The 26786-nt window shown below is 41.8% G+C and overlaps 1 protein-coding gene across 1 annotated transcript; it reads right to left on the reverse strand.

The window, feature by feature from the left end:
- Positions 1-6996: 6996 nt before the first annotated feature.
- LOC135548710 (ubiquitin carboxyl-terminal hydrolase 28-like) lies at positions 6997-24750 on the reverse strand. Its single transcript, XM_064978565.1, has 18 exons — positions 24674-24750; positions 24250-24398; positions 22612-22739; positions 19339-19434; positions 18810-18995; positions 18176-18399; positions 17629-17699; positions 17113-17341; positions 15445-15759; positions 15002-15156; positions 13116-13418; positions 11273-11368; positions 10014-10192; positions 9708-9786; positions 8836-8915; positions 8566-8689; positions 8021-8219; positions 6997-7743 (listed from the first exon to the last, which is right to left on the reverse strand). Exons 1-18 carry the CDS (start codon positions 24720-24722, stop codon positions 7568-7570), a joined length of 2838 nt encoding a protein of 945 aa, XP_064834637.1. The 5' UTR covers positions 24723-24750; the 3' UTR covers positions 6997-7567.
- Between the last annotated feature and the right edge of the window lie 2036 nt (positions 24751-26786).

The following is a 26786-nucleotide window of genomic DNA, read 5'->3' on the forward strand; positions in this document are numbered from 1 at the left end:
CATGAACTGAATGAAGTTCATTTTCAATAGGCGAACAACAAGTAGCTATCTAGCTAATACGTACTCACAAGGATTCCAAAATCATTGCTAAGAGTAACGTTAATGACTGCAGTTTGTACTGGTCATTGTTTTCAGGCTGGTTGTATTGGAGCTACCCCCAAAAGTTGCTGTCGAACAAATACGTTGTTTTTTTTACCAACGCGGTATTGTAACGCGTCGTTCGTGGCCAGTGTTTGCTTGTTTGCAGACGTTTTTGTACAGCTTTGCTAGTACTAATAGTAGTGGTGGCGCTTGGCTTGCAAGTGCAAATTCAGAACACAACATTCTATAATAGAACGGTGTTATTTGACGTTCATATTAAAAGCTTATTCGGCACATCAAATAGTGTTATTTGACGTGTATCTTTTTTTGACAAGCAAAGACCGTTCCATAATATGTTGTAAAGCTAATAGCATTGACTACTGTGCAACTCCGGTAGGGCAACATCTGGAAAAATAGCCACTTGGTGGTGTGTACTGGTACTCGACCAGTCACGAAAGCCAATATTACCCACTACAGAGTATGGTTGCCTGTCAAGGGCAATGAATTCCATTATCTTGGCCTTAATGGATTTCGCCTTTGCAGTTGTCTTGCTGAAATGTTCTTACTCTTTCAAATGACTGCTTGATCCACACAGGATACATTGTGGACTAAGTTAGGAATGCTGTGTTGCATGTGTACCTACCTTATATAGGTATGCACGTCAGCTTTGAAATAGGTTTTTGCACATCGGTTAAAGTAGACATCAGGCCGATACTGATGTTTAGCTAATATCGCAGATTCCGATATGTTCACCAATATATCTGCATTCCTAAAATAATGGTTACATGTAATCAGTTACATGTAAGGGATGACAAAGAAACGGCAACTGTAATCTTTTACCAGCTAAAATATTGTAATCAGATTATAAATACTTTTGAAAAACTAGATCACTTTTAAATTCAGAAAGGATATTTGTGGAAAAAAATCTGACACTTCTCTGTTTTCTTAATAACATTCAAATCAGCATTGAAAAAAAGGCACAACTTTTAAGTTTGTTCCACCTGAGAGTCTGACCACAAGTCAGAGAACACTATGATGACACACCAAATGTGTTAGATGGACCATGGAAAAAGAGCACAAATAGACTTGTAGGCTACAGTCCAAGCTATGTCTTCCAAAATATAGATATCACTTATTGATATCTACATAGATCATTGATGTGAATTGCACTGCTGCTCTCATTTAGCTATTTGCGCTTTTCGGATTGTGGCTGTTGTGGACGGCTGTTCACAAAAGTAAATGTGTATTTGAACCCAATAATGGTTGAATTCAAGAACTTAAGCTGCCTATCAATCATTGTTTTTGAAACCAGTGGACAGCCAGTGAAAAATGCGCTCTTGCAGCAGCTGCATAGTGAAGATCCCAGCCTATGGAATAAAAGTGGGGCTTTTATTGCTCATCTAATTCATGCTGATTTAAAATTAAAATAAATCCATAGGTCTAATGGACAAATGCTCAAACTTACACCTTTTTGATAGAGGTAAAGGGGCAATTTGTAGTTGCTACATCCATTTTTTGACTTCTAAATTATATATATATCCATTGATTCTGGAAGAATAAAATGTATAATTGCCTCATGAGTTTAGTTAAACTTTCACACTCCACGAGAACCCCAAATATATGCTTGTTTTTCTTCAATGTTTGTAAACATAAATGTAAACAAAACACTGCCTCATAACATGGTTAAAACAATAATATTGATATCATGGATGGTCAGTTCTTACATCCATAGCTGTCTATTAATCTGAGAGTGGATACATTTCTCCAGGTCCACCCCCCTTGATTTTCAACAATAGGACTTGGAAATATGGAGGTTTAGGCTAGCCAAATTGCTTTACCTGAGCATAACCACAAAACTAAGGATTTATTAGCCAGCCCTACTCTATATGATTTTCAAATCAGAGTTTGTGCGCCAAATACAACAGGTGAAATGCTTACTTACAGGCTCTAACCAATAGTGCAAAAAAGGTATTACCTTTTTGTTGTCATGGAGGACTGATTGGACTCATTGATTCGAGTTGAAAAATAAATGCTGCGCTCATGGAATGGCATGCTTTGAGCGCTACTGAAAAGTGCTATTTACATGTGAAAAATGAATTCCATATGCAGCATTTGCTATTGGCCAATTGTTAATTTTTTGTTGGTGACACTGATATTTTGATAATATGCAGCTGTTTAAAGGGCAAATCCAAAGATGAAACAATAACAAAACGGCACCCTGCCTGTTTTGGTAAGAATAAATTTAAAAAAGAGGCGGGATGGCCGTTTTTGTTATTGTTTCATAAACAACAGTGTAGAGCTGTCTAATAAATCCATAGTTTGTGGTTATGCTCAGGAAAAACAATTTGCCTAACCAATACTTCCATATTTCCAAGTCCTATCAAGGGTTATTACATGTATTGGAATGCCTGGAATTCTGATAGACTTTGGTTAATAGACTTTGGTTAATGTAAACATATAATTGAATCGTATAATTAATTGTATGTAGTAGAAAGCGATGGGTTAGAAGAAGCCTACATAACCAACCCATAAAGTAAAATTTAACATCTATATATGGCCAGCTATTTAAACTTTAACATTGATTTATCTTGCAATATATGTCATTCAAGTGGTAACATACATTTTTGTTGTCCTCTAATGTCTCTTAAGGGGAATGTAATCTAAAAGTAACTGAATGTAATCAGATTACATTACTGAGTTTGGGTAATCCGAAAGTTGTGCTACTGATGTCATCATGGCACCGGTGAAGATCGCTGATGTTTTACGTGCTCCTAAGCAACTGTTTTTTTAATCATTTTTTTGCGTTGTTTGTCAATGATTTTTTTACTTATTCTGTACATAATGTTGCTGCTACCGTCTCTTATGACCGAAAATAACTCCTGGACATCAGAACAGCGATTACTCACCACGAACTGGCAGAAGCTTTTTTTTTTCTTTAATAAGTCAGACGAGCCCGATGTGAAGGACATACAGCTTTCCTGGGAACAGGCCCAAATCCCCGTCATTTACGTGAAGAGAAGACGAAGGATTTGTAATAATGACAATTACAACAATACTGAATTTACATTTTTATTTTAACTTAATACATAAATAAAATCTATTTAGTCTCAAATAAATAATGAAACATGCTCAATTTGGTTTAAATAATGCAAAAAAAAGTGCCATGTAAAAAAGCTAACGTTTAAGTTCCTTGCTCAGAACATATGAAAGCTGGTGGTTCAATATTTGCAATTCTTCAATATTCCCAGTTAAGAAGTTAAGTTGTAGTTATTATTATGACGCGCCGACTATTTCTCTCTATACCATTTGTATTTCATACACCTTTGACTATTGGATGTCCTAATAGGCACTTTAGTATTGCCAGCCTAATCTCAGGAGTTGAGAGGCTTGAAGTCATAAACAGCACTGTGCATCAAGCATTGCTAAGAGCTGCTGGCAAACGGAGTAAAGTTTGAATGAATGCTTACGAGCCTGCTACTGCTCAGTCAGACTGCTCTATCAAATCATAGACCTAATTATAATAAACACAGAAATATGAGCCTTTGGTCATTAATATGGTCAAATCTGGAAACCCATTTCGAAAACAAAACGTTTATTCTTTCAGTGAAATACGGAACCGTTCCGTATTTTATCGAACGGGTGGCAACCCTAAGTCTAAATATTACTGTTACATTGCACAACCTTCAATGTTATGTCATAATTATGTACAATTCTAGACAATTAGTTTGCGACGAGCCAGGTGGCCCAAATTGTTGCATATACCCTTGACTCTTTTAACTAAATATGCAGGTTTTAAAAAATGTACTTCTATGTATTATTTTTAAGAAAGGCATTAATGTTTATAGTTAGGTACATATGTGTAGCGATTGTGCTTTTGTTATATCATCACCCGTTTGGCAAGTAGGCTGTGATTCGATGATAAATTAACAGGCACCACGTTGATTATATGCAACGCAGGACAAGCTAGTAATATCACCAACCATATGTAGTTAACTAGAAATTGTGAAGATTGATTGTTTTTTATAGGATAAGTTTAATGCTAGCTAGCAACTTACCTTGGCTCCTTGCTGCACTCGTGTCACAGGTGGTTAGCCTGCCACGCAGTTTCCTCATGGATTGCAATGTAATAAGCATCCAATAATTCAGATTACCGATTGTTATGAAATCGAATCGGCCCTAATTAATCGGTCGACCGCTAGTACGTACATACCCCAACCAGAAGCCGTGGATTACAAGCAACATCCGCATTGAGCTAAAGGGTATAGCTGCCGAAGAGCGGGACTCTAACTCAGAAGCTTATAAGAAATTCCGCTATGCCCGCCGACGAACCATCAAACAGGCAAAGCGTCAATGCAGGACTAAGATCGAATCGTGATCCGACGCTCGTCGGATGTTTCGGGGCTTGCAAACTATTACAGACTACAAAGGGAAGTACAGCCGCAGTGACACAAGCCTGCCAGACGAGCTAAATCATTTCTATGCTCGCTTTGAGGCAAGTAACACTGAAACATGCATGAGAGGATCAGCTGTTCCGGATGACTGTGTGATCACGCTCTCCGCAGCCGATGTGAGTAAGACCTTTAAACAGGCCAACATTCACAAGGCCGCAGGGCCAGAAGGATTATCAGGCCGTATACTCTGAGCATGCGCTGACCAACTGGCAAGTGTCTTCACTGACATTTTCAACCTCTCCCTGTCCAAGTCTGTAATATCAACATGTTTCGAGCAGACCACCCTAGTCCCTGTACCCAAGAACACCAAGGTAATCTGCCTAAATGACTACTGACCCGTAGCACACACGTCTGTAGCCATAAAGTGCTTTGAAAGGTTGGTCATGGCTCACATCAACACCATTATCCCAAAAACCCTAGACCCACTACAATCTGCATACCACCCTAATAGATCCACATATAATGCAATCTCTATTGCACTCCACACTGCCCTTTCCCACCCGGACAAAAGGAACACCTATGTAAGAATGCTATTCTTTGACTACAGCTCAGTGTTCAACACCATAGTGCCCTCAAAACTCACCCCCTGTATATGGTCTCACTATTGTTATTTTACTGCTGCTCTTCAATTACTTGTTCATTTAATTTCTTATTCGTATTTTTTAAACTGCATTGTTGGTTAGGGGCTTGTAAGTAAGCATTTCACTAAGGTTGTATTACCCATTGTATTCAGCGCACGTGACCAATAAAATGTTATTTTAATTTGATTACAATTTGACAGATAACTAGTAACTGTAACAGATTACATTTAGAAAGTAACCTACCTAACCCTGGATACAGCCTTATTCTAAAATGGATGAAATAATGTTTTCCCCTCATCAATCTACAGACAGTACCTCATAATGACAAAGTGTAAACAGGTTTTTGAAATGTTTGTTCATAATTTAAAAAACAAAAACAGAAGTACCTTATTCACGTATTCAGACCCTTTGCTAGGAGACTCAAAATTGAGCTCAGGTGCATACTGTTTCAATTGATCATCCTTGAGAAGTTTCTACAACTTGACTGGACATTACTTGGAAATGCACACACCTGTCTATATAAGGTCCCAAAGTTGACCGTGCATGTAAGAGCAAAAACCAAGCCATGAGGTCATTGTCCGTAGAGCTCCAATACAGGATTGTGTCGAGGCACAGATCTGGTGAAGGGTAACAGAAAAATTCTACAGCATTGAATGTCCCCAAGAACACAGTGGCATTCATCATTCATAAATGGAAGAAATTTGTAACCACCAAGACTCTTCCGAGAGCTGGCCGCCTGGCCAAACTGAGCAATCGGGGGAGAAGGGCCTTGGTCAGCGAGGTGACCAAGAACCTGATGGTCATTCTGACAGAGCTCCAGAGTTCCTCTGTGGAGATGTGAGAACCTTCCACCAATCAGGCCTTTATGGTAGAAAGGCCAGAGGGAAGCCACTCCTCAGTAAAAGGCATATGATAGCCCGCTGGAGTTTGACAAAAGACACTCAGACCATGAGAAACAAGATTCTCTGGTCTGATATAACCAAGACTGAACTCTCTGGCCTGCATAATGTCTGGAAGAAGCCTGGCACCATCCCTACAGTGAAGAATGGGGGTGGCAGCATCATGCTGTTGAGATGTTTTTCAGCGGCAGGGACTGGGAGACTAGTCAGGATCGAAGGAAAGATGAACGGAGAAAAGTACAGAGAGATCCTTGACGAAAACCTGCTCCAGAGCACTCAGGACCTCAGACTGGGGCGAATGTTCACCTTCCAACAGGACCATGACCCTAAGCTCACAGCCAAGATAACAGGGAGTGGCTTCAGGACAAGTCTCTGAATGTCCTTGAGTGGCCCAGCCAGAGCCCGGATTTGAATCCAATCGAACATCTCTGGAGAGATCTGAAGATAGCTGCAGCAACTCTCCCCATCCAACCTGACAGAGCTTGAGAAGATCTGCAGAGAAGAAGAAGAATGGAGAAGAATGGAAGAAACTCCCAAATAAAGGTGTGCCCAGCTTGTAGCGTCATACCCAAGAAGACTCGAGGCTGTAATCGCTGCCAAAGGTCCTTCAACAAAGTACTGAGTGAAGGGTCTGAATACTTATGTAAATGTGATATCAGTTTTTATTTGTAATACATTTACAAAAAATAAAAAATTAACTGTTTTTGCTTTGCCATTATGGGCTATTGTGTGTAAATTGATGAGGGAAAGAAATGATTTAACAAAATGTGGAAAAGTCAAGCGGTCTGAGGTCTACTTTCCGAATGCACTGTACAATACATACTGTAAGTTTTACGTTGGATGCTAGATCCAATGTACAGTGTTCATTCAATTCTTGATAGTGTTTTCTCTGTGTGTGGAGGGGTGACGAGGGGTGTTATAAGGTGAAAGACAGAAATATAGATTGAATAATGGGTCAGGCACAAAAGAAGACTTGAGAGCAAATCAAGCAGAAAAGAAGAACAGAAAGTTTGAAAGTTTATTGAGCGTCAACACAGTTTTCAAGAAGTGGAAAACAGGAGTGGAAAGAAAGGCTTACATATATAAACAGGAAAATACAAAACAAGACAAAGGAAGCTGAATTTCTAAACACCTAAATCTTCAAGAGCCTGTTGTTCACTGCAATCCTAATGTATCATGGTACATGTAAAATATCTAACAATAAAAAATAGTCTTATTTCTTGTGTTTTCACTTTCTTAAAACATACCTAAATAGGTTCAAAGCAATAATACCTTATTAATGTATAATAGACATTTCTCTCTCTCCTCTTGGTGTGTCTGCGAGTATCATATGACAATATAAACTCTGCCTCAAGTCACTCAGAATCTACTTAATGTTCTGATTTAGAAAATATGGCAAAAGCACATTAAAAAGTAATATAAAAAAACTACTTTGCACTACTATGCAAAAATCCAGTGTTTGCCAACTCTACATGAGGATAAAACGTTAGCGATCGTCAGCTAGCGTACCTGTCCTGACCATTAATCTCAGAAGCTGACCTCTGACCCCTTGGTCTTACTTGACAGCGACCACGGAGGTGTTGGTGATAGACTCCATGATGGCGGCCAGGCGGCTGCACAAGTCGTGGGGCACTTTGGAGCGCACCGTTGGTGGATCTTTTAAGACCACCCTCTCTGTTGAGCAGTCCAGAACCCTGGGCAGAAACTCACCCAGCTTTAACTGTAGGGAGTCTGAGAATGAGAGGAAGGGGGGAGAGGAAGAGAAAAACAGAGCTTCCATAAGAGGAGTAAAATACAGTTAAGATGTGTGATAAATTAGATGAGAGGAAAATGTGCGACAGAGAGAATTTCTTTTAATTATAAGCCTTATAATAACGCAATTATACCTCTCAGCTTTAAGTAAGGTGTTAGTGAAATCTTCAAATGACAGCAGTGTTGATGTAGATAAACATTTAGCACAGCTTGGATAAAGCCCAGTAAGAACCTCTTCCCCTCCCTCTGTCCTCACCATCCAGGTCCACTTCCAGGTAGGAGCAGCAGTGGCTGCGGATAGCCTCCATTGTGTCCAGGTCCTCCTGGCTGATCATGTCCGGCCGGCTCATCAGGTGCATGCAGGGGATAACCGCCTCGTTCATGATGATCACGCCCTCCTCCACGCCGCTCACCTCGCTGCTCCTGAACAGGGTGGCCGCATTGTCATTCAATTCCTAGGAAGAGGGTAGAAGGGGGAGGGGATATGCATATACAGTGTCACTATGGAGTCTTTTTGGATAAGAGCATATGCAAAATGACCAATCTGTAGCCAAATAAAAATGTATAGAGATAAGTGGTCTATATACAGACAAAGTGTTAATATACTATATAGCAGGGCTATTAACTCCAGCCCTGTGAAACTTTCACTCACACTGAAGTTTAGCCTTCATATTCTCCATTTTATTAACCTTTAATACATATTGATTTTTATATTCCCAACTGACAATATCAGTCTCATGTCCCAAATCTTCACAACCAGGTCTTTCACAGTGATGTATCCGCATCATCAGTAGCACTCACTTTGAGACATCTCCTCCTGTAAAGTGCGATAAGTGACTGCTCCACCCCTCTCTTCTCCCCTCTTCTCAGTAGCATGGTGTTGTCTTTGTAGGCGTGGTTGAGGTAATTCAGCGCCTCGCTCACCCTGGTGGAACACAATGATATCACGCCATGTCAGCCAGTCAGCCCACTGATGACATCACATCAGACAGTCAGCCCACTCATTCACTCAAACCATCATACAGGCTGATCACGTAGGGGCAGAGCCCCGGTCGCCATGACAACACCTACTTTCCATGCTGATACTGTTCCAAGCCCGTCAGCAGGTAGACAAACACTGTCCGGAACAGGCTGTAGTCGTCATGCCATTGCTGAGGAGAAGAGCACACAGACACAATCAATGCAAGTTTGGTCTGATTTCCAATGGAGAAAAAAGCCTACCCAGAGTCTTGGTATAAATCCATCCATCAAGGCCTGTGTAATGTAGGTTTATGCTCAAATAAGCATTTTATAGTGTTTAGCTCAAATGGTCCACATGTGTAATGACACAAAGGACCAGTAATCACTGATCTTAGATTATTTATGATTGTTGGAACAAACTGCTTAACAGTGGGGACAACATTTTGGAACACCACAGGTAGTGATCATTCATACTCCATTAAACCATTTTTATGCCAGTAAAAATGTGTCTGCTGGCGACATGATGATCGGTTGCCTGGCTGCCAATTTTCAACTAAAAATGAACTCCAATAACCAGAAAAATATTAAATCTACTTTTTGCACAGAGTGAGAGGTTCCCGCGCCATTCTAGCTGCCGGACATCTTGCATTTCCCAAAATCTTTCCAAAGTCATTTCTAAGCTCCGCAGCCACATGTAGAAGAATGACAGCGTGTCACACAGTATGACTCAAACAACACAAACAAAGATCTATACACATGCCAGAGGCATTTCTTACTCGGAACAAAAAGTGGATTTTATATTTTTTGGAATATTCTCCCATTACCCGAGTTCCACCTGCAACTGAAAACAGGTATTTATAAGACAAATACCTTCAAAATCAAGAATAAAGAAAGTATCAGCAGTAAAGGTTGGTTGAAAGTTAGTTATGCCCCTGGAGGCTGGATTTAGATTGGCTAAGGGAAACCTAGCTATTGACACATACCATATATTCCTCCATATCCATATCCTCTGGCTTGATGAGGCGTAGTTTGGCGCGGGCCTCTCTCATGATACTGATGGACCTACACAGGAAGTGATGATTTGCCCCACAGAAATAAACTTATGAATAATACTGTCAACTTGATAATGTTGATGAAATGCTTTTTAATTGTTCAACAAATAATTGTAAAAATAGCCAGGAACAAGCTGAATTGCATGTACAATTTACAATGAAATGACAAAACATGAACTCATTTAAAAGTTTTTAAATATACATTTCATCGCATGTCAGAGAGTGGTGCTGACTGACCTGTCGTCGAAGCTGAGGTTGCGGTCGGTGAAGCCCTCCAGCAGGGTCCTCTCGATGACGCGATTGGGCGCCTTGTTCTGGAAGAAGTAGACCAGGGCGTGGTGCAGGCGTGGGTCCTGCTGGGCAGTGGTCTCCTCCTGGGACAACTCAAACAGACGGGAGTACTCCTCCTGGAACGCCTGAGGATAGGGGTGCGAGAGATGTTAGAGCCCACTGGGCATAGACGTCATCTCAACGTATAGTTTTGATTTCAATTTGGTTGAGTTGTCAACTCACTCAGTGTTCAATAATGTCATTTTTCCCTCCATTCAGATTACTACCTCTCACTTTTGGTTATTTGAAATTGAAATAATCTCCAAAATATCACTATTTTTATAACAAGCAATAGAAAGTTGGTTGCATTTTCAGTTTAATCCACCAGAAAGAGACAGAACAAATATTACAACAAATATTATGGTTAAACAGAAAAATATAAATTGATTTAAAAAAAACATTATTTTTGAAAAACATTTATAAAAATGGTATAATCTTCATAAATTATATCATAAATAGGACTGGTGGAGTTGTGTCACACATGCAGTTAACAAAAAAATTGTCTGCTCTATCCAAAATTACAAACAACTAATTGCAGCATTACTGCAAAAATGGAGAAGGCAGGCAAGTGGAAAGGGTGAGAAGGTAAGGAACTTGTCTGTTGGCTCCTGCATTAAAGGCCAGAATTGGCTAAAGAAAATTGTGAGAAATAAAAAAAGTATACCAGTTTCATTTAAGGACCAAACAATTGACAGCTGCGCCATACAGGAAGCAAAATAGTTGGGAGATGTTTGATGTACCGATTCCATGGCACATGGTTTATGAACTGCAAAATATACTGCCCATGGAATGTCTGCCAAGACTCTACCTCTCCCCTTAATGTACATACATCTGTCTCTACAAGAGGAGACTGACAGAATATTTACATGGAATGTCTGCCAAGACTCTACCTCTCCCCTTAATGTACATACATCTGTCTCTACAAGAGGAGACTGACAGAATATTTACATGGAATGTCTGCCAAGACTCTACCTCTCCCCTTAATGTACATACATCTGTCTCTACAAGAGGAGACTGACAGAATATTTACATGGAATGTCTGCCAAGACTCTACCTCTCCCCTTAATGTACATACATCTGTCTCTACAAGAGGAGACTGACAGAATATTTACAAGTATAGCATGGTAGAAGGACATAGACTAGTGAGGTTGCACAAATGACTTTACCTTGATGAGGCCAGCCTCAGGGCCTTCATTGTCAAATGCCTGTCTGGCTTTGGCTATGGCCATAATGATTCCCTGCATAGCTGGAGTGAGCATCATCTGAAACACAGAACCACAGAGAAGTACAAAGAATGGGCATTAGAGCGAGGCCATGCACAAGTAAACTACTATAGCAATGATGCATCTTTCAGGGAGTCATGAATGCTGTATCCATTCATTGGATTGATGCAAACGATCGTATTATAAATTGAAGCAACAGTCAAAAGAGTGGCATTGCCCAAAATGTATCCAAATGATTTTCTAACCAATAATCAATAGAAGTCATCGACCACGGAACAGCATGCTTTCAAAGTATCGGAGTTGGATTTATATATGTGCCTTCGGAGAGTATTCAGCCCCCTTGACTTTTTCAACATTATTACATTACAGCCTTGTTCTAAAATGGATTAAATAAAATATTCCTCAGCAATCTACACACAATACCCCATAATGACAAAGCCAAAACAGGTTTTTATATATATTTTTAAAACTGTCTGAAATATAAAAAACAGAAATACATTATTTACATAAGTATTCAGACCCTTTGCTACGAGACTCTTAATTTAGCTCAGGTACATCCTGTTTCCATTTATCATCCTTGAGATGTTTCTACAACTTGATGAGAGTCCACCTGTGCTAAATTCAATTAATTGGACATGATTTGGAAAGGCACACCTGTCCATATAGGGTCCCACAGTTGACAGTACGTCAGAGCAAAAACCAAGTCATGAGGTCGAAGAAATTGTCCATAGAGCTGAGACAGGATTGTGTGGAGGCACAATCTGGTGAAGGGCAACGAAACATTTCTGCAGCATTGAAGGTCCCCAAGAACAAAGTGGCCTCCATCATTCTTAAATGGAAGACGTTTGGAACCACCAAGACTCTTCCGAGAGCTGGCCGCCAGGTCAAACTGAGCAGACAGGGGAGAAGGACAACCATCTCTGCAGCACTCCACCAATCAGACCGTTATGGTAGAGCGGCCAGACGGAAGCCACTCCTCAGTAAAAGGCACATGACAGCCCACTTGGAGTTTGCCAAAAGGCACCTAAAGACTCAGACCATGAGAAACAAGATTCTCTGGTCTGATGAAACCAAGAGTGAACTATTTGGCCTGAATTCCAAGTGTCACATCTGGAGGAAACCTGGCATCATCCCTACTGTGAAGCTTGGTGGTGGCAGTATCATGCTGTTGGGAGGTTTTTCAGCTGCAGGGACTGGGAGACTAGTCAGGATCAAGGCAAAGATGAACGGAGCAAAGTACAGAGAGGAATCTTGATGAAAACCTGCTCCAGTGTGCTCACAACCTCAGACTGGGGAGACGGGTCACCTTCCAACAGGACAACGACCCTACAAGTGACAAGACAACGCAGGAGTAGCTTCGGGACAAATCTCTGAATGTCCTTGAATGGCCCATTCAGAGCCTGGACTTGAACCCGATCGAACATCTATGGAGAGACCTGAAAACAGCTGTGCAGCAACGCTCCCCATCCAATCTGACAGAGCTTGAGAGGATCTGCAGAGGAGAATGGGAGAAACTCACCAAATACAGGTGCGCCAAGCTTGTAGAGTCATACCCAAGAAGACTTGATGCTGTAATCATTGCCAAAGGTGTTTCAACAAAGTACTACGTAAAATGTCTGAATACTTATGTAAATGTAATATTTCAAAAAAAATGTTTAACTGTTTTTGCTTTTCATTATGAGGTATAGTGTGTAGATTGACGAGAGGAATGTGGAAAAGTCAAGGGGTCTGAATACTATCTGAAGGCAGTGTATTTATTTAAATTATTTATGGGGCGACTCTCTACCTCTTCATTGTAGCCGTCATTGTCAGCCTGCACCAGGATCCTGCCCACGTTGGGGATCTCCACCTCCAACACCACGTTCTCTGGTTGCTGCTGCCGGCGACAAGGCTCCGGCAGGGCGTCCTGACCATCCTCGCTGTCTGCCTGGGTGTCGGGCGCTGCCGCAGCTTCCGCCCCTGCCTCTCTGACTCCAGTCTCGCTGTCGGTCTCAGTGGTGAACTCTGTGGAGGGGTCATGGGTCACAGCTGCAGTCTGGGCCTGGCCATTCATCTCTGCTGCAGGGCTGGGAAACTGTGGTGGGGGGAGCTGCTGGGCATATGAAGTTGACATTAAGTTAGATCAAGTTAGCTGGTTAATGCCAAGTCTAAGGCATATAGAGTCCTAACATGCATTCTTGTCTGGTACTTGTCTGATAATAAAAAAAGGTGTCACCTCTCCCAAACAAAAATTATTATTATGCTTACACAATAAAAAGCTTAATTGCAGCATATATAATTTAAATAAAATAGAACGGTTTTTCTGACTGGATCCCCTTTTGATTGACAAACTGAGTCGTAAAATGTACATTTACTGTGCATTAACATAGTTGGATTATTAAAATAATGGAATGACCATAAACAAAACCAAAAGCACTTCACCACATTGGGATTCATTCAGGACTATATACATTCACCACTAGAGGTCGTATGTACACCATTTATGAATACGTTTGCCGTTTGCACAGGCAGGTAGTCTGTCCGGCAAGTAATGGAATGTGACACACGCCAAGCGGATTACAGTTATATTTAACATAAGGTGGGTAAACATAACATTCAGATACTACTGATACTACTTGGACAACTTTCTACCAAAAAATTAGACAAAAAAGAGCAACCAGGAAAACACCCATTCTGCTTCATACACAATCACAAAATGCTGCTGTTACGCAATGTTGACAACAGCCACATAAGAAGCATTTTCACAGGCCTGAAAAAGAGCATCGGTCCAATCAACCAACCTACGGCTTGTTAGAGTGTTGGGCCAGTAACCGAAAGGTTGCTGGATCGAATCCCAGAGCTGACAAGGTAAAAATCTGTCCTTCTGCCCCTGAGTGTTCTGGCCCACTGTTCCCCGGGCACCAAAGACGTGAATGATGATTATGGCAGCCCCCCGCACCTCTCAGATTCAGAGGGGTTGGGTTAAATGTGGTAGACACATTTCAGTTGAATGCATTCAGATGTACAACTGATCCCCCTTTTAATACGCCAGAACTCTCTCCAACTAACCAACCGTAAAGTACAGTAAGAGGAATAAAAAGCTCCTGTTCTACTTAAAGACTGGCCACAGCTCCTGTGTCCTCCTGACAGTGTCCGCAAGAACCCCCAGTGGTAAACCAACTGACTGTGTGGAATGCTGCTGGGATGACCGGGGGAGGGTGTGCAGTGACTGGCTGCTAAGGCCGTATCGCCTCCAGGGAGGGGGTGGGATGTGGGGAAAAGAACTTTGGCCAAACACTTGGGGTATACTAACTACAAAATCTGTTCAGTCACAACACATCTAGCATGACAATGGCATTACTAAAACAAAAATTAAGCTCACAAGTACAATCTCACAAAAGACTTGGTTAAAACTCAGACAAGATAGGTAGGTTAGCCCAGTGGTAAACACAGCTGCCTTTAGCCACTGTCTAAAAGATAAACAATAACTCTGAGATTAACTTTCTAATATGTTGTTTAAATAAAACTGCATGACTCGCTCCCAAAACATCTAGTAGCAGAAGCTATCACTATGCAACAGTAAGAGATATAGGCCTAGGTCTATATGTGTACGTGGCCTAGATAAGAGTATGTGACCGATATTCAATTGGTGCTCAGATGACAACCCCAGACCCCTCTTTTCACCCTGCCCACTTGACTGTGTTGCTGCCCCTCCTTGTCCTCGCTGGTATGTTGGCAGGGCTCTGGCGTGACAGCCTGGTGGTCGCTCTCCTCTGGGCTGCTGCCAGCGTTCTCCAGGGACACAGGTACTGGGGACTGGGGCTGGCTTGTTGGGACAGGCTCTGAAACTGGACAAGGACCATGAATGGAACAGGCAACAATAGTCAGAACAGATCTGAAATATGTGCTAGTGCTTAATTGAACAATTGAATTTAATACATTTGATACATTTTATGATGAGGGAAATTGATTTGTCCCCATCGGTAGACAGACAGGGACAATAGGGCTTGGCCAAATGTGGTGACCCTATCATTCAGTATCTGACTAAAAGACAAGGCCAAAAACCCAACAAACACCGCCACCCTCAAAGAGCATTATCATGTAACCCTGCCGTATAAATTGATGTCCAGACTGACTTTCAGATTCTACTGCCGGTTTAACAGCCAACTCTGCCTCTGGTTCCTGTCCCTGCTCCCCAGTGGGTTCCTGGGCAGGTCCAGGTTGGGGGACTGGTTCTGCTGCCCTGTCTTTTTTTCCACTGGGAACACGAGTGGAGGTGGAGGCTGCTGTGGGAGCGGCCGGCGCCTGCTGTGGCGGCTGGTATAACTGCTCTTCCCACTCCCTGAGCTCTTGCTGGAACCAGTGGTTGTCCTCGCGCACGTAGCGCCCGAGGATGGATGGCAGAGAATCCATGCCCTGCATGACCTGGCCCGTCTCGTCATCTGTGTCTTCTGTGGACAGAAAGATCATGAATATAAACAACATCACAATGAGCTAACTGATCACATTCAATAGTAACATAAACTAAGCAGCATACCCTGAAAAGACAAGCAAAACACACTAAAAAACATTATGGAAAAAAAAACACCTGTTCAGGCTATGAATTGGATATTCATGAATGTATTTATGTATACATCCTGAGCAACAGTTACAGTGTGCACAGATATAGCAGGTATACAGTAGAGGTGTGGCCAGATATACAGGTCATTCAGACAGTATTCAGATCCCTGCACGTTTTCCACATTTTGTTACATTACAGCCTTATTCTAAAATTTATAATAAAAAATTATAAAAATCCTCAAATCTACACAAAACAACCGATAATGACAAAGAAAAAAAATGTTTTGATTTATTTGTAAATGTATATATATATAAAAAACATCACATAAGTATTCAGACCTTTTGCTCAATACTTTGTTGAAGCACCTTTGGCAGGTGGTTACAGCCTCGAGTCTTCTTGGGTATGACGTTACAAGGTTGGCACACCTGTATTTGGGGAGTTCCACATTCTTCTCTGCAGATCCTCTCAAGCTCTGTCAGGTTGGATGGGGAGCATCGCTGCACAGCTCTTTTCAGGTCTCTCCAGAGATGTTCGATCGGGTTCAAGATCGGGCTCTGGCTGGGCCACTCAAGGACTTTCAGAGACTTGTCCCGAAGCCGCTCCTACATTGTCTTGGCTGTGTGCTTAGTCGTAGGTGAACTTTCACCCCAGTCTGAGGTCCTGAACAGGTTTTCATCAAGATTTCTCTCTGTACTTTGCTATGTTCATCTTTGCCTTTTTTATACATTTGCAAACATTTCTAAACCCGTTTTCGCTTCGTCATTATAGGGTATTGTGTGTAGATTGCTGAATATTTTTATTTATTTAATCAATTTTAGAATAAGGCTGAAACAAAATGTGGGAAAAGTCAAGGGGTCTGAATACTTTCCAAAGGCACCATATATAAACAGCACTGTGACATGTTGACACAAAAACATTTCCGACGTTGCAGTCCAAAGTGATTTAGCTGAGCATGACTGGCTTCATGTTTTTGGTCCCTGGCATACATCGCTAGTTCAGTTTGTGGTCATACACACATCCTTCAAAAATGAAGGTGCTGGCCTAAGGATACCTGAAGAGAACAGAAAGGCCTGCACAATGAATTTGCTCCCAATTACCACCTATATTGACAACGTTTCGATCCAACACGGATCTTCTTCAGGTCAAACAGACTGAGTGCTCACTTCACAATATACTGTACATGAAAATGTTCACCTTGCAAACATAACTCCTTTCTCAGGAGAATGGGGAGGGATACAGGTACCTGCAATTAGGTGAGGCAGCCTGTCGTCGATATACATGAGACAATAGGCGCTGGCATTGGTCATGCCTCCGTACGAGTCCCTGACCAGCTCCTCCCAGGAGGACTCGCTGACGATGACGTCGTTGTACTTCATCCAGCACTGGTTGCTGTGGTCGTAGATATAGGCCCAGTAGTGGCCGGCCAAGGCTTGGCCCTCGTGGACGAGGACAGCGTGAAGCCTGTACGGAACCTTCACACACATCAAAACAAGAGAAACTTTCTGTATTGGCATGTGCACACATCAAACAAGAGATTAGGACTAGAAAAGTAAAGTTTTTAGCAAAAACCATGAATCATTATTGTCTCTTGTGACAGAGCGGTAACATAATGCCAAATCGAGTACCTGACAAGATTTGGTTCTGGGTTCCGAGATGAATCATTATGCAATGCTTGTGACACATGTTCAATCTAACAAAGTTCTATTAGTGTATCACATGCTTTAACCTGACATGGACTGTCAGATAGATGGGATCTTACCTGACACAGACGGTTATCCGAGTACATGCCCTCCAGCGCTTGGCTGACCCTGTCGATGCTGGCCTTTAGCTCTGAGCACCGAGACACAGACACACAGATCAATGCAGTGCACCTGGGGCCGGGCCAGACACACACACACACACACACACACACACACACACACACACACACACACACACACTCTCTCTCTCTGGGATAACTGACTGACAGCTAGGGTAGGCTGTCTGCTCATAATATACATCCAAATGAAGAATTATCACTAGATATGTACAGTAAATGAGTATTACCACATAATGCATCAAATCATGTTTAAACAGGTCAACATGCTCTCATGGAAGAGAATCTCGCAATCACTACAGAGCTATCACAGAAATTAAGGGCTATTTGCAAGTGAAAATGTCACAGGATGTAGAAGATCCATTGTTCACACTTTGCCCGTGCTATGCATATCTTACCGAGAGTGGCTGTAATGGACAACAATACATTTCAACTTGAACCCAATTGCAGAGAGGTTATCATTAGTGAATCCAGGTGTAAGTGACCGTACCGTCCATGTTGTTCTCCATCTCTGTCCTCCAGCGCTGCAGGCAGGTCTTGACGAAGCGCAGCTCCTCCTCTGTCACACTGTGGGGGGCGGGATGAGGTGGGGCATCCATGGGGGGTCTGCACTGGGTGAAGGGCTTGTAGATGGGCATCCTCTGGCTCGAGGAGTGCTTCTGCTGACAGGTGGAGCTGTCGGACGGGCCTGCGTCTCCTGGCTCATGACACTGACTGAGGAGACCCACAGAGGAAAGGCAAGATGTCAACAAATGGGGTTGGCATCCATAGAAGACAGAGTGGGTGATGTACTATACATAGGCTAACAGGTAAAACATTACAGGGGCGATTTGGTAAATCTCATATCAGAAATCATTTTAATATTACCCATCATTTTTTACTTGGATTTTCACATTGTATTCATTGATTTTCAATTATCCCCTGAATTGACTGACTTCACACTGACATTCTAGGTAGGAACACATCAAAGTGTTTACTCTGTGACTGCAGCTGTCACTGCTGTCACATTGACTAATAAGGAGTACCGGTAAGTCGTGACAGGACTAGATATCGTGTAAGAACTAGAAACATCTACATGTACACATAGTCTTGACAATTGAGACAGTTGTCCCAGAGGTCCTTGCCTGGTATCGTCAGGGTTGGCGTCTGTGTGCTGGGGGTTGCTGCTGGGGGGAATGGGGGAATAGGCAGCCAGCCTCGGGTCTTCAGCAGGGGACACACTGGTGGGCTTAGTGCAGGCGAACTCCAACATGTACTGTAACATGTCTGCCAGGGGATAATTTGTCGGCCCGGAGCCATATCTTCTGTAGCTGGAAAAAGAAGGAGACAAAAGGTTGAACTCATGGTAAACTGGTGACAAACTGATTTCATTTAAAAAAATGTCAGTCATGATTCACGAGCAGGACATTTCCTACGTGAATCAAAATACTCATATTAGAGAAACACTGTGTGTACGTCCGTTTTTCTACTAACTCATGGTTTATTCACTATTAGTGGACACATTTGGAGGTCTCCATCCTGGTGCAGTCATCAGTGAATTCTTCAATAAAAAATGATTAGCTAAAAGAGCACAGTTGTCCTCCAAAATGTGTATTGGCGTGTACCTGTTGTGCCACACTGCTTTACAAACAGTAAACTCAATAGTAAACTCACCATTCCAGTTTCTGCTGCAGGACCGTAAGATGCTCCTTCAGTCGCTTCACCTCTCCTCTCCTGTTGTGGGTCTGCTCATTGTTCTTGTGAAGGTATCTGTTTGCATACAGTAAACTTAGTTTACCACAATAAGAGTTTGACTCTGATTCCCCAATTACAGTATCATCATTACAATGTAATACAATGCTCAGTCTACTGTAAATGCATGCTGGTACTCAATATCTTTGAAGAGTTTCTATCCAAAAAGCTATTTTTCCATCTTCAGAAACGATGGTAAATGAGCTTTTATTTAAAGGATTTATGAAAGAGATTGGTGTGTTTTTTTCACTATCTAATCAAGGCATGAGGTTGTTCAATGACAGTTGAAGGTTTAATTTCAGAGAAACATATGTTTTTTGAGAAAAAATAAAGTAGTATTGCTAGGTTTTACACAGTCAAATGTAACAAATAACTACTTATATATTATATTAAATATATTAAGAACGGTATAAATGACACATTTGTGACATCAATAATTAAACAAATAAAATAATAATCAATATAGTAATATGAGATCTGTTTGTGAAACACTGACATTTTAGTCATTTAGCAGATGCTCTTATTCAGAGTGACATACAGTTAGCTATCTGAAAATGAATGCACAAAGTGAAACAACCTCATACAGTATATCACATACCGTAGCGTTTGGGAATAAACTCTTCAAATGAATATACACTGCTCAAAAAAATAAAGGGAACACTTGAACAACACAATGTAACTCCAAGTCAATCACACTTCTGTGAAATCAAACTGTCCACTTAGGAAGCAACACTGATTGACAATAAATTTCACATGCTGTTGCGCAAATGGAATAGACAACAGGTGGAAATTATAGGCAATTAGCAAGACACCCCCAGTAAAAGAGTGGTTCTGCAGGTGGTGACCGCAGACCACTTCTCAGTTCCTATGCTTCCTGGCTGATGTTTTGGTCACTTTTGAGTGCTGACGGTGCTTTCACTCTAGTGGTAGCATGAGACGGAGTCTACAACCCACACAAGTGGCTCAGGTAGTGCAGCTCATCCAGGATGGCACATCAATGCGAGCTGTGGCAAGAAGGTTTGCTGTGTCTGTCAGCGTAGTGTCCAGAGCATGGAGGCGCTACCAGGAGACAGGCCAGTACATTAAGAGACGTGGAGGAGGCCGTAGGAGGGCAACAACCCAGCAGCAGGACCGCTACCTCCACCTTTATGCAAGGAGGAGAAGGAGGAGCACTGCCAGAGCCCTGCAAAATGACCTCCAGCAGGCCACAAATGTGCATGTGTCTGCTCAAACAGTCAGAAACAGACTCCATGAGGGTGGTATGAGGGCCCGACGTCCACAGGTGGGGGTTTGCTTACAGCCCAACACCGTGCAAGACGTTTGGCATTTGCCAGAGAACACCAAGATTGGCAAATTCGCCACTGGCGCCCTGTGCTCTTCACAGATGAAAGCATTTTCACACTGAGCACATGTGACAGACGTGAAAGAGTCTGGAGACGCCATGGAGAATGTTCTGCTGCCTGCAACATCCTCCAGCATGACCGGTTTGGCGGTGGGTCAGTCATGGTGTGGGGTGGCATTTCTTTGGGGGGCCGCACAGCCCTCCATGTGCTCGCCAGAGGTAGCCTGACTGCCATTAGGTACCGAGATGAGATCCTCAGACCGCTTGTGAGACCATATGCTGGTGCGGTTGGCCCTGGGTTCCTCCTAATGCAAGACAATGCTAGACCTCATGTGGCTGGAGTGTGTCAGCAGTTCCTGCAAGAGGAAGGCATTGATGCTATGGACTGCCCTGGCCCGCCCATTCCCCAGACCTTAATCCAATTGAGCACATCTGGGACATCATGTCTCGCTCCATCCACCAACGCCACGTTGCACCACAGACTGTCCAGGAGTTGGCGGATGCTTTAGTCCAGGTCTGGGAGGAGATCCCTCAGGAGACCATCCGCCACCTCATCAGGAGCATGCCCAGGCATTGTAGTGAGGTCATACAGGCACGTGGAGGCCACACACACTACTGAGCCTAATTTTGACTTGTTTTAAGAACATTACATCAAAAGTTGGATCAGCCTGTAGTGTGGTTTTCCACTTTAATTTTGAGTGTGACTCCAAATCCAGACCTCCAAGGGTTGATAAATTTGATTTCCATTGATCATTTTTGTTTGATTTTGTTGTCAGCACATTCAACTATGTAAAGAAAAAAGTATTTAATAAGAATATTTCATTCATTCAGATCTAGGATGTGTTATTTTAGTGTTCCCTTTATTTTTTTGAGCAGTGTATATGTTTAGATACATATTATAACACATGCACTACCGGTCAAAAGTTTTAGAACACCTACTCATTCAAGGGTTTTTCTTTATATTTACTATTTTCTACATTGTAGAAAATAGTGAAGACATTAAAACTATTAAATATATGGAATAATGTAGTAACCAAAAAAAAAAGTTTCAATATATATCCATCTTTTGCCTTGATGACGGCTTTGCACACTCTTGGCATTCTCTCAACCAGCTTCATGAGGTAGTCACCTGGAATGCATTTCAATTAACAGTGCCTTGTTTAAAGTTAATTTGTGTAATTTCTTTCCTTCTTAATGCGTTTGAGCCAATCTAAAGTAGTTTGAGCCTGTGTTGTGACAAGGTAGGGGTGATATACAGAAGATAGCCCTATTTGGAAAAAGACCAAGTCCATATTATGGCAAGAACGCCTCAAATAAGCAAAGAGAAACGACAGTCTATCATTACTTTAAGACATGAAGGTCAGTCAATACGGAATATTTCAAGAACTTTGTAAGTTTCTTCAAGTGTAGTCACAAAAAACATCAAGCGCTATGATGAAACTGTCTCATGAGGACCACCACAGGAATGGAAAACCCAGAGTTACCTCTGCTGCAGAGGATAAGTTCATTAGAGTTACCAGCCTCAGAAATTGCAGCCCAAATAAATGCTTCACAGAGTTCAAGTAACAGACACATCTCAAAATCAACTGTTCAGAGGACACTGCGTGAATCAGGCTTCCATGGTCGAATTGCTGCAAAGAAACCACTACTAAACCGATAATTAGAAGAGACTTGCTTGGGCCAAGAAAGACGAGCAATGGACAGTAGACCGGTGGGAATCTGTCGTTTGGTCTGATGAGTCCAATTTGAGATTTTTGGTTCAAACCGCAGTGTCTTTGTGAGATGTTCTAATACTTTTGACTGGTCGTGTACACAGTTTTAGGTTTTCCACAAATTAATATCAAGCAGCTCACCTGTCCATATAAATGATTTCTTGGAACTCCAGTTTCTTGTGAATCTTCTCTGGGCGTCCTAACGAGTGGTTGAACTCAAACCTGGACAGTTCAAAGGTCAACACTGGTGGTAACTTTGAGAACCATCTCTGAAACATAGAATTCCCACCCACATGAATATTCCCATATACTGTACATTTCTATGTATATCTACACTACCATTCAAAAGTTTGGGGTCACTTAGAAATGTCTTTGTTTTTGAAATATATATATTTTTTTGTCCATTAAAATCCCATCAAATTGATCAGAAATACAGTGTAGACATTTATAACGTTGTAAATGACTATTGTAGCTGGAAACGGCAGATTTTTTATGGAATATCAACATAGACGTACAGAGGCCCATTATCAGCAACCATCACTCCTGTGTTCCAATGGCACGTTGTGTTAGCTAATCCAAGTTTATCATTTTAAAAGGCTAATTGATCATGAGAAAACCCTTTTGCAATTATGTTAGCACAGCTGAAAATTGTTGTGCTGAAGCAATAAAACTGGCCTTCTTTAGACTAGTTAAGTATCTTGAGCATCAGCATTTGTGGATTTGATTACAGGCTCAAAATGGCCAGAAACAAATAACTTTCTTCTGAAACTCGTCAGTCTATTCTTGTTCTGAGGAATGAAAGCTATTCCATGCAACTTTGGGATGCTGGCCTTCTAGGCAAAGTTCCTCTGTCCAGTGTCTGTGTTCTTTTGCCCATTTTAATATTTTCTTTTCCTTTTATTGGCCAGTCTGAGATCTCTTTTTCTTTGCAACTCTACCTAGAAGGCCAGCATCCCAGAGTTGCTTCTTCACTGTTGATGTTGAGACTGGTGTTTTGCGGGTACTATTTAATGAAGCTGCCAGTTGAGGACAGGTGAGTTTTTTGTTTCTCAAACTAGACACTCAAATATATTTGTCCTCATGCTAATTTGTGCACTGGGGCCTCCCACTCCTCTTTCTATTCTGTTAGAGCCAGTTTGCGCTGTTCTGTGAAGGGAGTAGTACACAGCGTTGTACGAGGTCTTTAGTTTCTTGGCAATTTCTCGCATGGAATAGCCTTCATTTCTCAGAACAAGAATAGACTGACGAGTTTCAGAAGAAAGTTATTTGTTTCTGGCCATTTTGAGCCTGTAATCGAACCCACAAATGCTGATGCTCCAGATACTCAACTGGTCTAAAGAAGGCCAGTTTTATTGCTTCTTTAATCAGGACAAGCGTTTTCAGCTGTGCTAACATAATTGCAAAAGGGTTTTCAAATGATCAATTAGCCTTTTAAAATGATCAACTTGGATGAGCTAACACAACGTGCCATTGGAACACAGGAGTGATGGCTGCTGATAACGGGCCTCTGTACGCCTATGGAGATACTCAATTTTTTTATTAATCTGCCATTTCCAGCTACAATAGTAATTTACAACATTAACAATGTCTACACTGTATTTATGATACATTTAATGTTATTTTAATGGGCAAAAAATGTGCTTTTCTTTCAAAAAACAAGGACATTTCTAAGTGACCCCAAACTTTTGAACGGTAGTGTATATTACATTAACATTTAGATTTGGCTTAACATTCACAACATACAAAGTAAACATAAAGCTAGGAATTTGGTATGCTCACCTTGCTGCCAGATGAAACGGTTTGATCCGGATGGAGGGCTTCAATCTCCCCCTCTACAATGGCACCTTCCAGACATTCCTCCAAGTTGTTGAAACCGTTCACTTGTAAGGGGTACTGGCCAAACTGCTCGATGTTGGATAAGGTCTTGCCTAAACATGGTAAAACATCAATATGAATTGATAGAAAAAAATACTGATGGAATAAGAAGGGTCAGGAGTTTTTCTTCACGATGGGACCTCCGCAGGAAAATCTCTGGGGCCTAGTTAAAGGCTATATCAGGTTATGACAAAAGTCATAGCCTTTGATAGTGAAAAGAGTCATAGCCTAATAACTTGAGTTTTTCCTGATCAGCTCATGTGATTAGGAAATACTTGAGGCCCCATAGTATGTATAACCAAAATTAAAATGTTCATTCTATACTTACCCTCATGTGTTCTCTCTGCCACAAATGTCCCATAGAAAAGCTGAACCATTGGATTTTCTTTTTTATCTTCCAGGCTGCTGAAGATAAGATGTCACGTTCATACCTCAAGCAACTCAATATCTGACGTACTGTACTTCAATACAGAGATAATACTGGAACAGGATTTTATGGAATGTCAATGTCACATACACTAGCTGAACCAACTACAACAACAACAAAAAATACTGTAGCTATGGCATCTTAGTTAGCTATGACAATATGTACTTTATGTGCTCTGTGCATATATGACTTACTTTCCATTGGCAGCCAGCTGAAAGGCATCTTCAAGCCAGTCAAGGAGTTTGTGGGTGAACTCACTCACATCCTAGAATGAACACGTATACACAGTAGTTGTTGTAAAGTCGTGGCAATGACCCAAGTGTGTGTACGCATTGACAGGAGTGGGCGTGTACCTGTTGGGCCTCAGCGTGTACCTGTTGGGCCTCAGCGTGTACCTGTTGGGCCTCAGCGTGTACCTGTTGGGCCTCAGCGTGTACCTGTTGGGCCTCAGCGTGTACCTGTTGGGCCTCAGCGTGTACCTGTTGGGCCTCACTGGATCTGAAAGCCTCTCTCAAAAGCTCTACGGCAGCAGACGGGTCCACAAACCTGCGAGTGGAGCCCACCACGAGGGCAAAGAGACAGCGCAGCTCCTGCATGAAGGCTATGTTCCTCTTGTCCTGAGAACACAGGCATATGTTAGGCTTCTCTCACTTCACAGAGCTGCAATGGAAAACCTGCATAACCCTTTACAGTTTTCAACAATATCTCTATATGCAAAGGAGTTGTTCAGCCCAACTTTCACGAGCAAATATAAACTCTAAAAATGTATTTACATGTGTATAACATTTGCTTATAACATGTACACCGTTTATAAATGGTTTATCAATGCTTATTCAAGGAAGTTAGCATAGAGTGTTACACGTCATCTTTATGCACACTCTATAACCCTCTAGTCTAGCTTCCTCTCTAACACCAGCCAGCCTTCCACTGACTCTTCAGTCTCTGGGATCCAAAGGTTCCCTACTCTATTCCTCAGGGCTCCTGGCCCTCCATTGAACACTCACCGAGTGGCTCTTACACTTCTCCAGGATTCGCTCAGACAGGCAGTAGTTGAGTACCAATCTGCGGAACACGGGCAGGTGGAACAGGGACTGAAATAACAAAGATGAGATTGGTCACCTTTCCTTAATAACACCGTCTCTTCATTTGTAAAATGTAACTGTCGAGGATACTTCAGGAGGGTTTAACACACAAGAGTCACAGTTAAGCAAACAAAAGAAAATACCACTGAGAATAATATAACTTTGTGTGATACGGGGAGATGGTGATTTTCCTCTCATAACAAGCCAAACCAATGTGATTGTTTTCTATTTAAACAAATTAGTGACATGGTGCTTCATTGATGCTGGCGAGCTGTAGTATGTTTTATTGCTAAGTCTTAACTCTGTGTTATATAACATATACAACACAAAATAATGGAGCCTTACGTGCAGTTTCGAAGCGACAACAATATACCAGAGTTTTTGATCGCATTATGCCCATGTGTCTTCTCAACTTTCTCGTTTCCCAGAAACCCAATTACAGCTTATCACAATCTTACTGGAAAGCGTACCACATCAGATACCCCAGAAATATGAGTACACAGCCACATGGAGGTCATTTAGCAAGTCTCAATCAAACTTTCTATGAGCAAATTGTGCTGAAAATAGTTTTTTTTTAAAGCGCAAACCAGCACAATCAACAGAAGATGTCATCAGGGTTAGCTAAATAAAAAGGTTGGCTTTAGAATGCAACTATTTCAAACAACTTCCCAGCCACTCAAAATGTGTGCATTCCTTCCAATCCCATGATGATATTCCTCTGGGGTTTCAGTGCTTTTTCGATGTGACCCATATCTGAATGAAATTAAGACAAATGAGCGTTCCCATTCGGCCTAATCTACCGATATAAACTCATTTCAGTCCAGGCTACAGAGTTCATCGCCTGCTCTATCATCACAACACTGCACTATTTAATTACCCTTGCAGTCTATCAATATCAATGAAGGCTTGAATTTCAGCGGGGCCACCTGATA

This window comes from Oncorhynchus masou, chromosome 11 (genome assembly GCF_036934945.1).
Source record: "Oncorhynchus masou masou isolate Uvic2021 chromosome 11, UVic_Omas_1.1, whole genome shotgun sequence".
In the NCBI taxonomy this organism is placed as follows: Eukaryota; Metazoa; Chordata; class Actinopteri; order Salmoniformes; family Salmonidae; genus Oncorhynchus; species Oncorhynchus masou.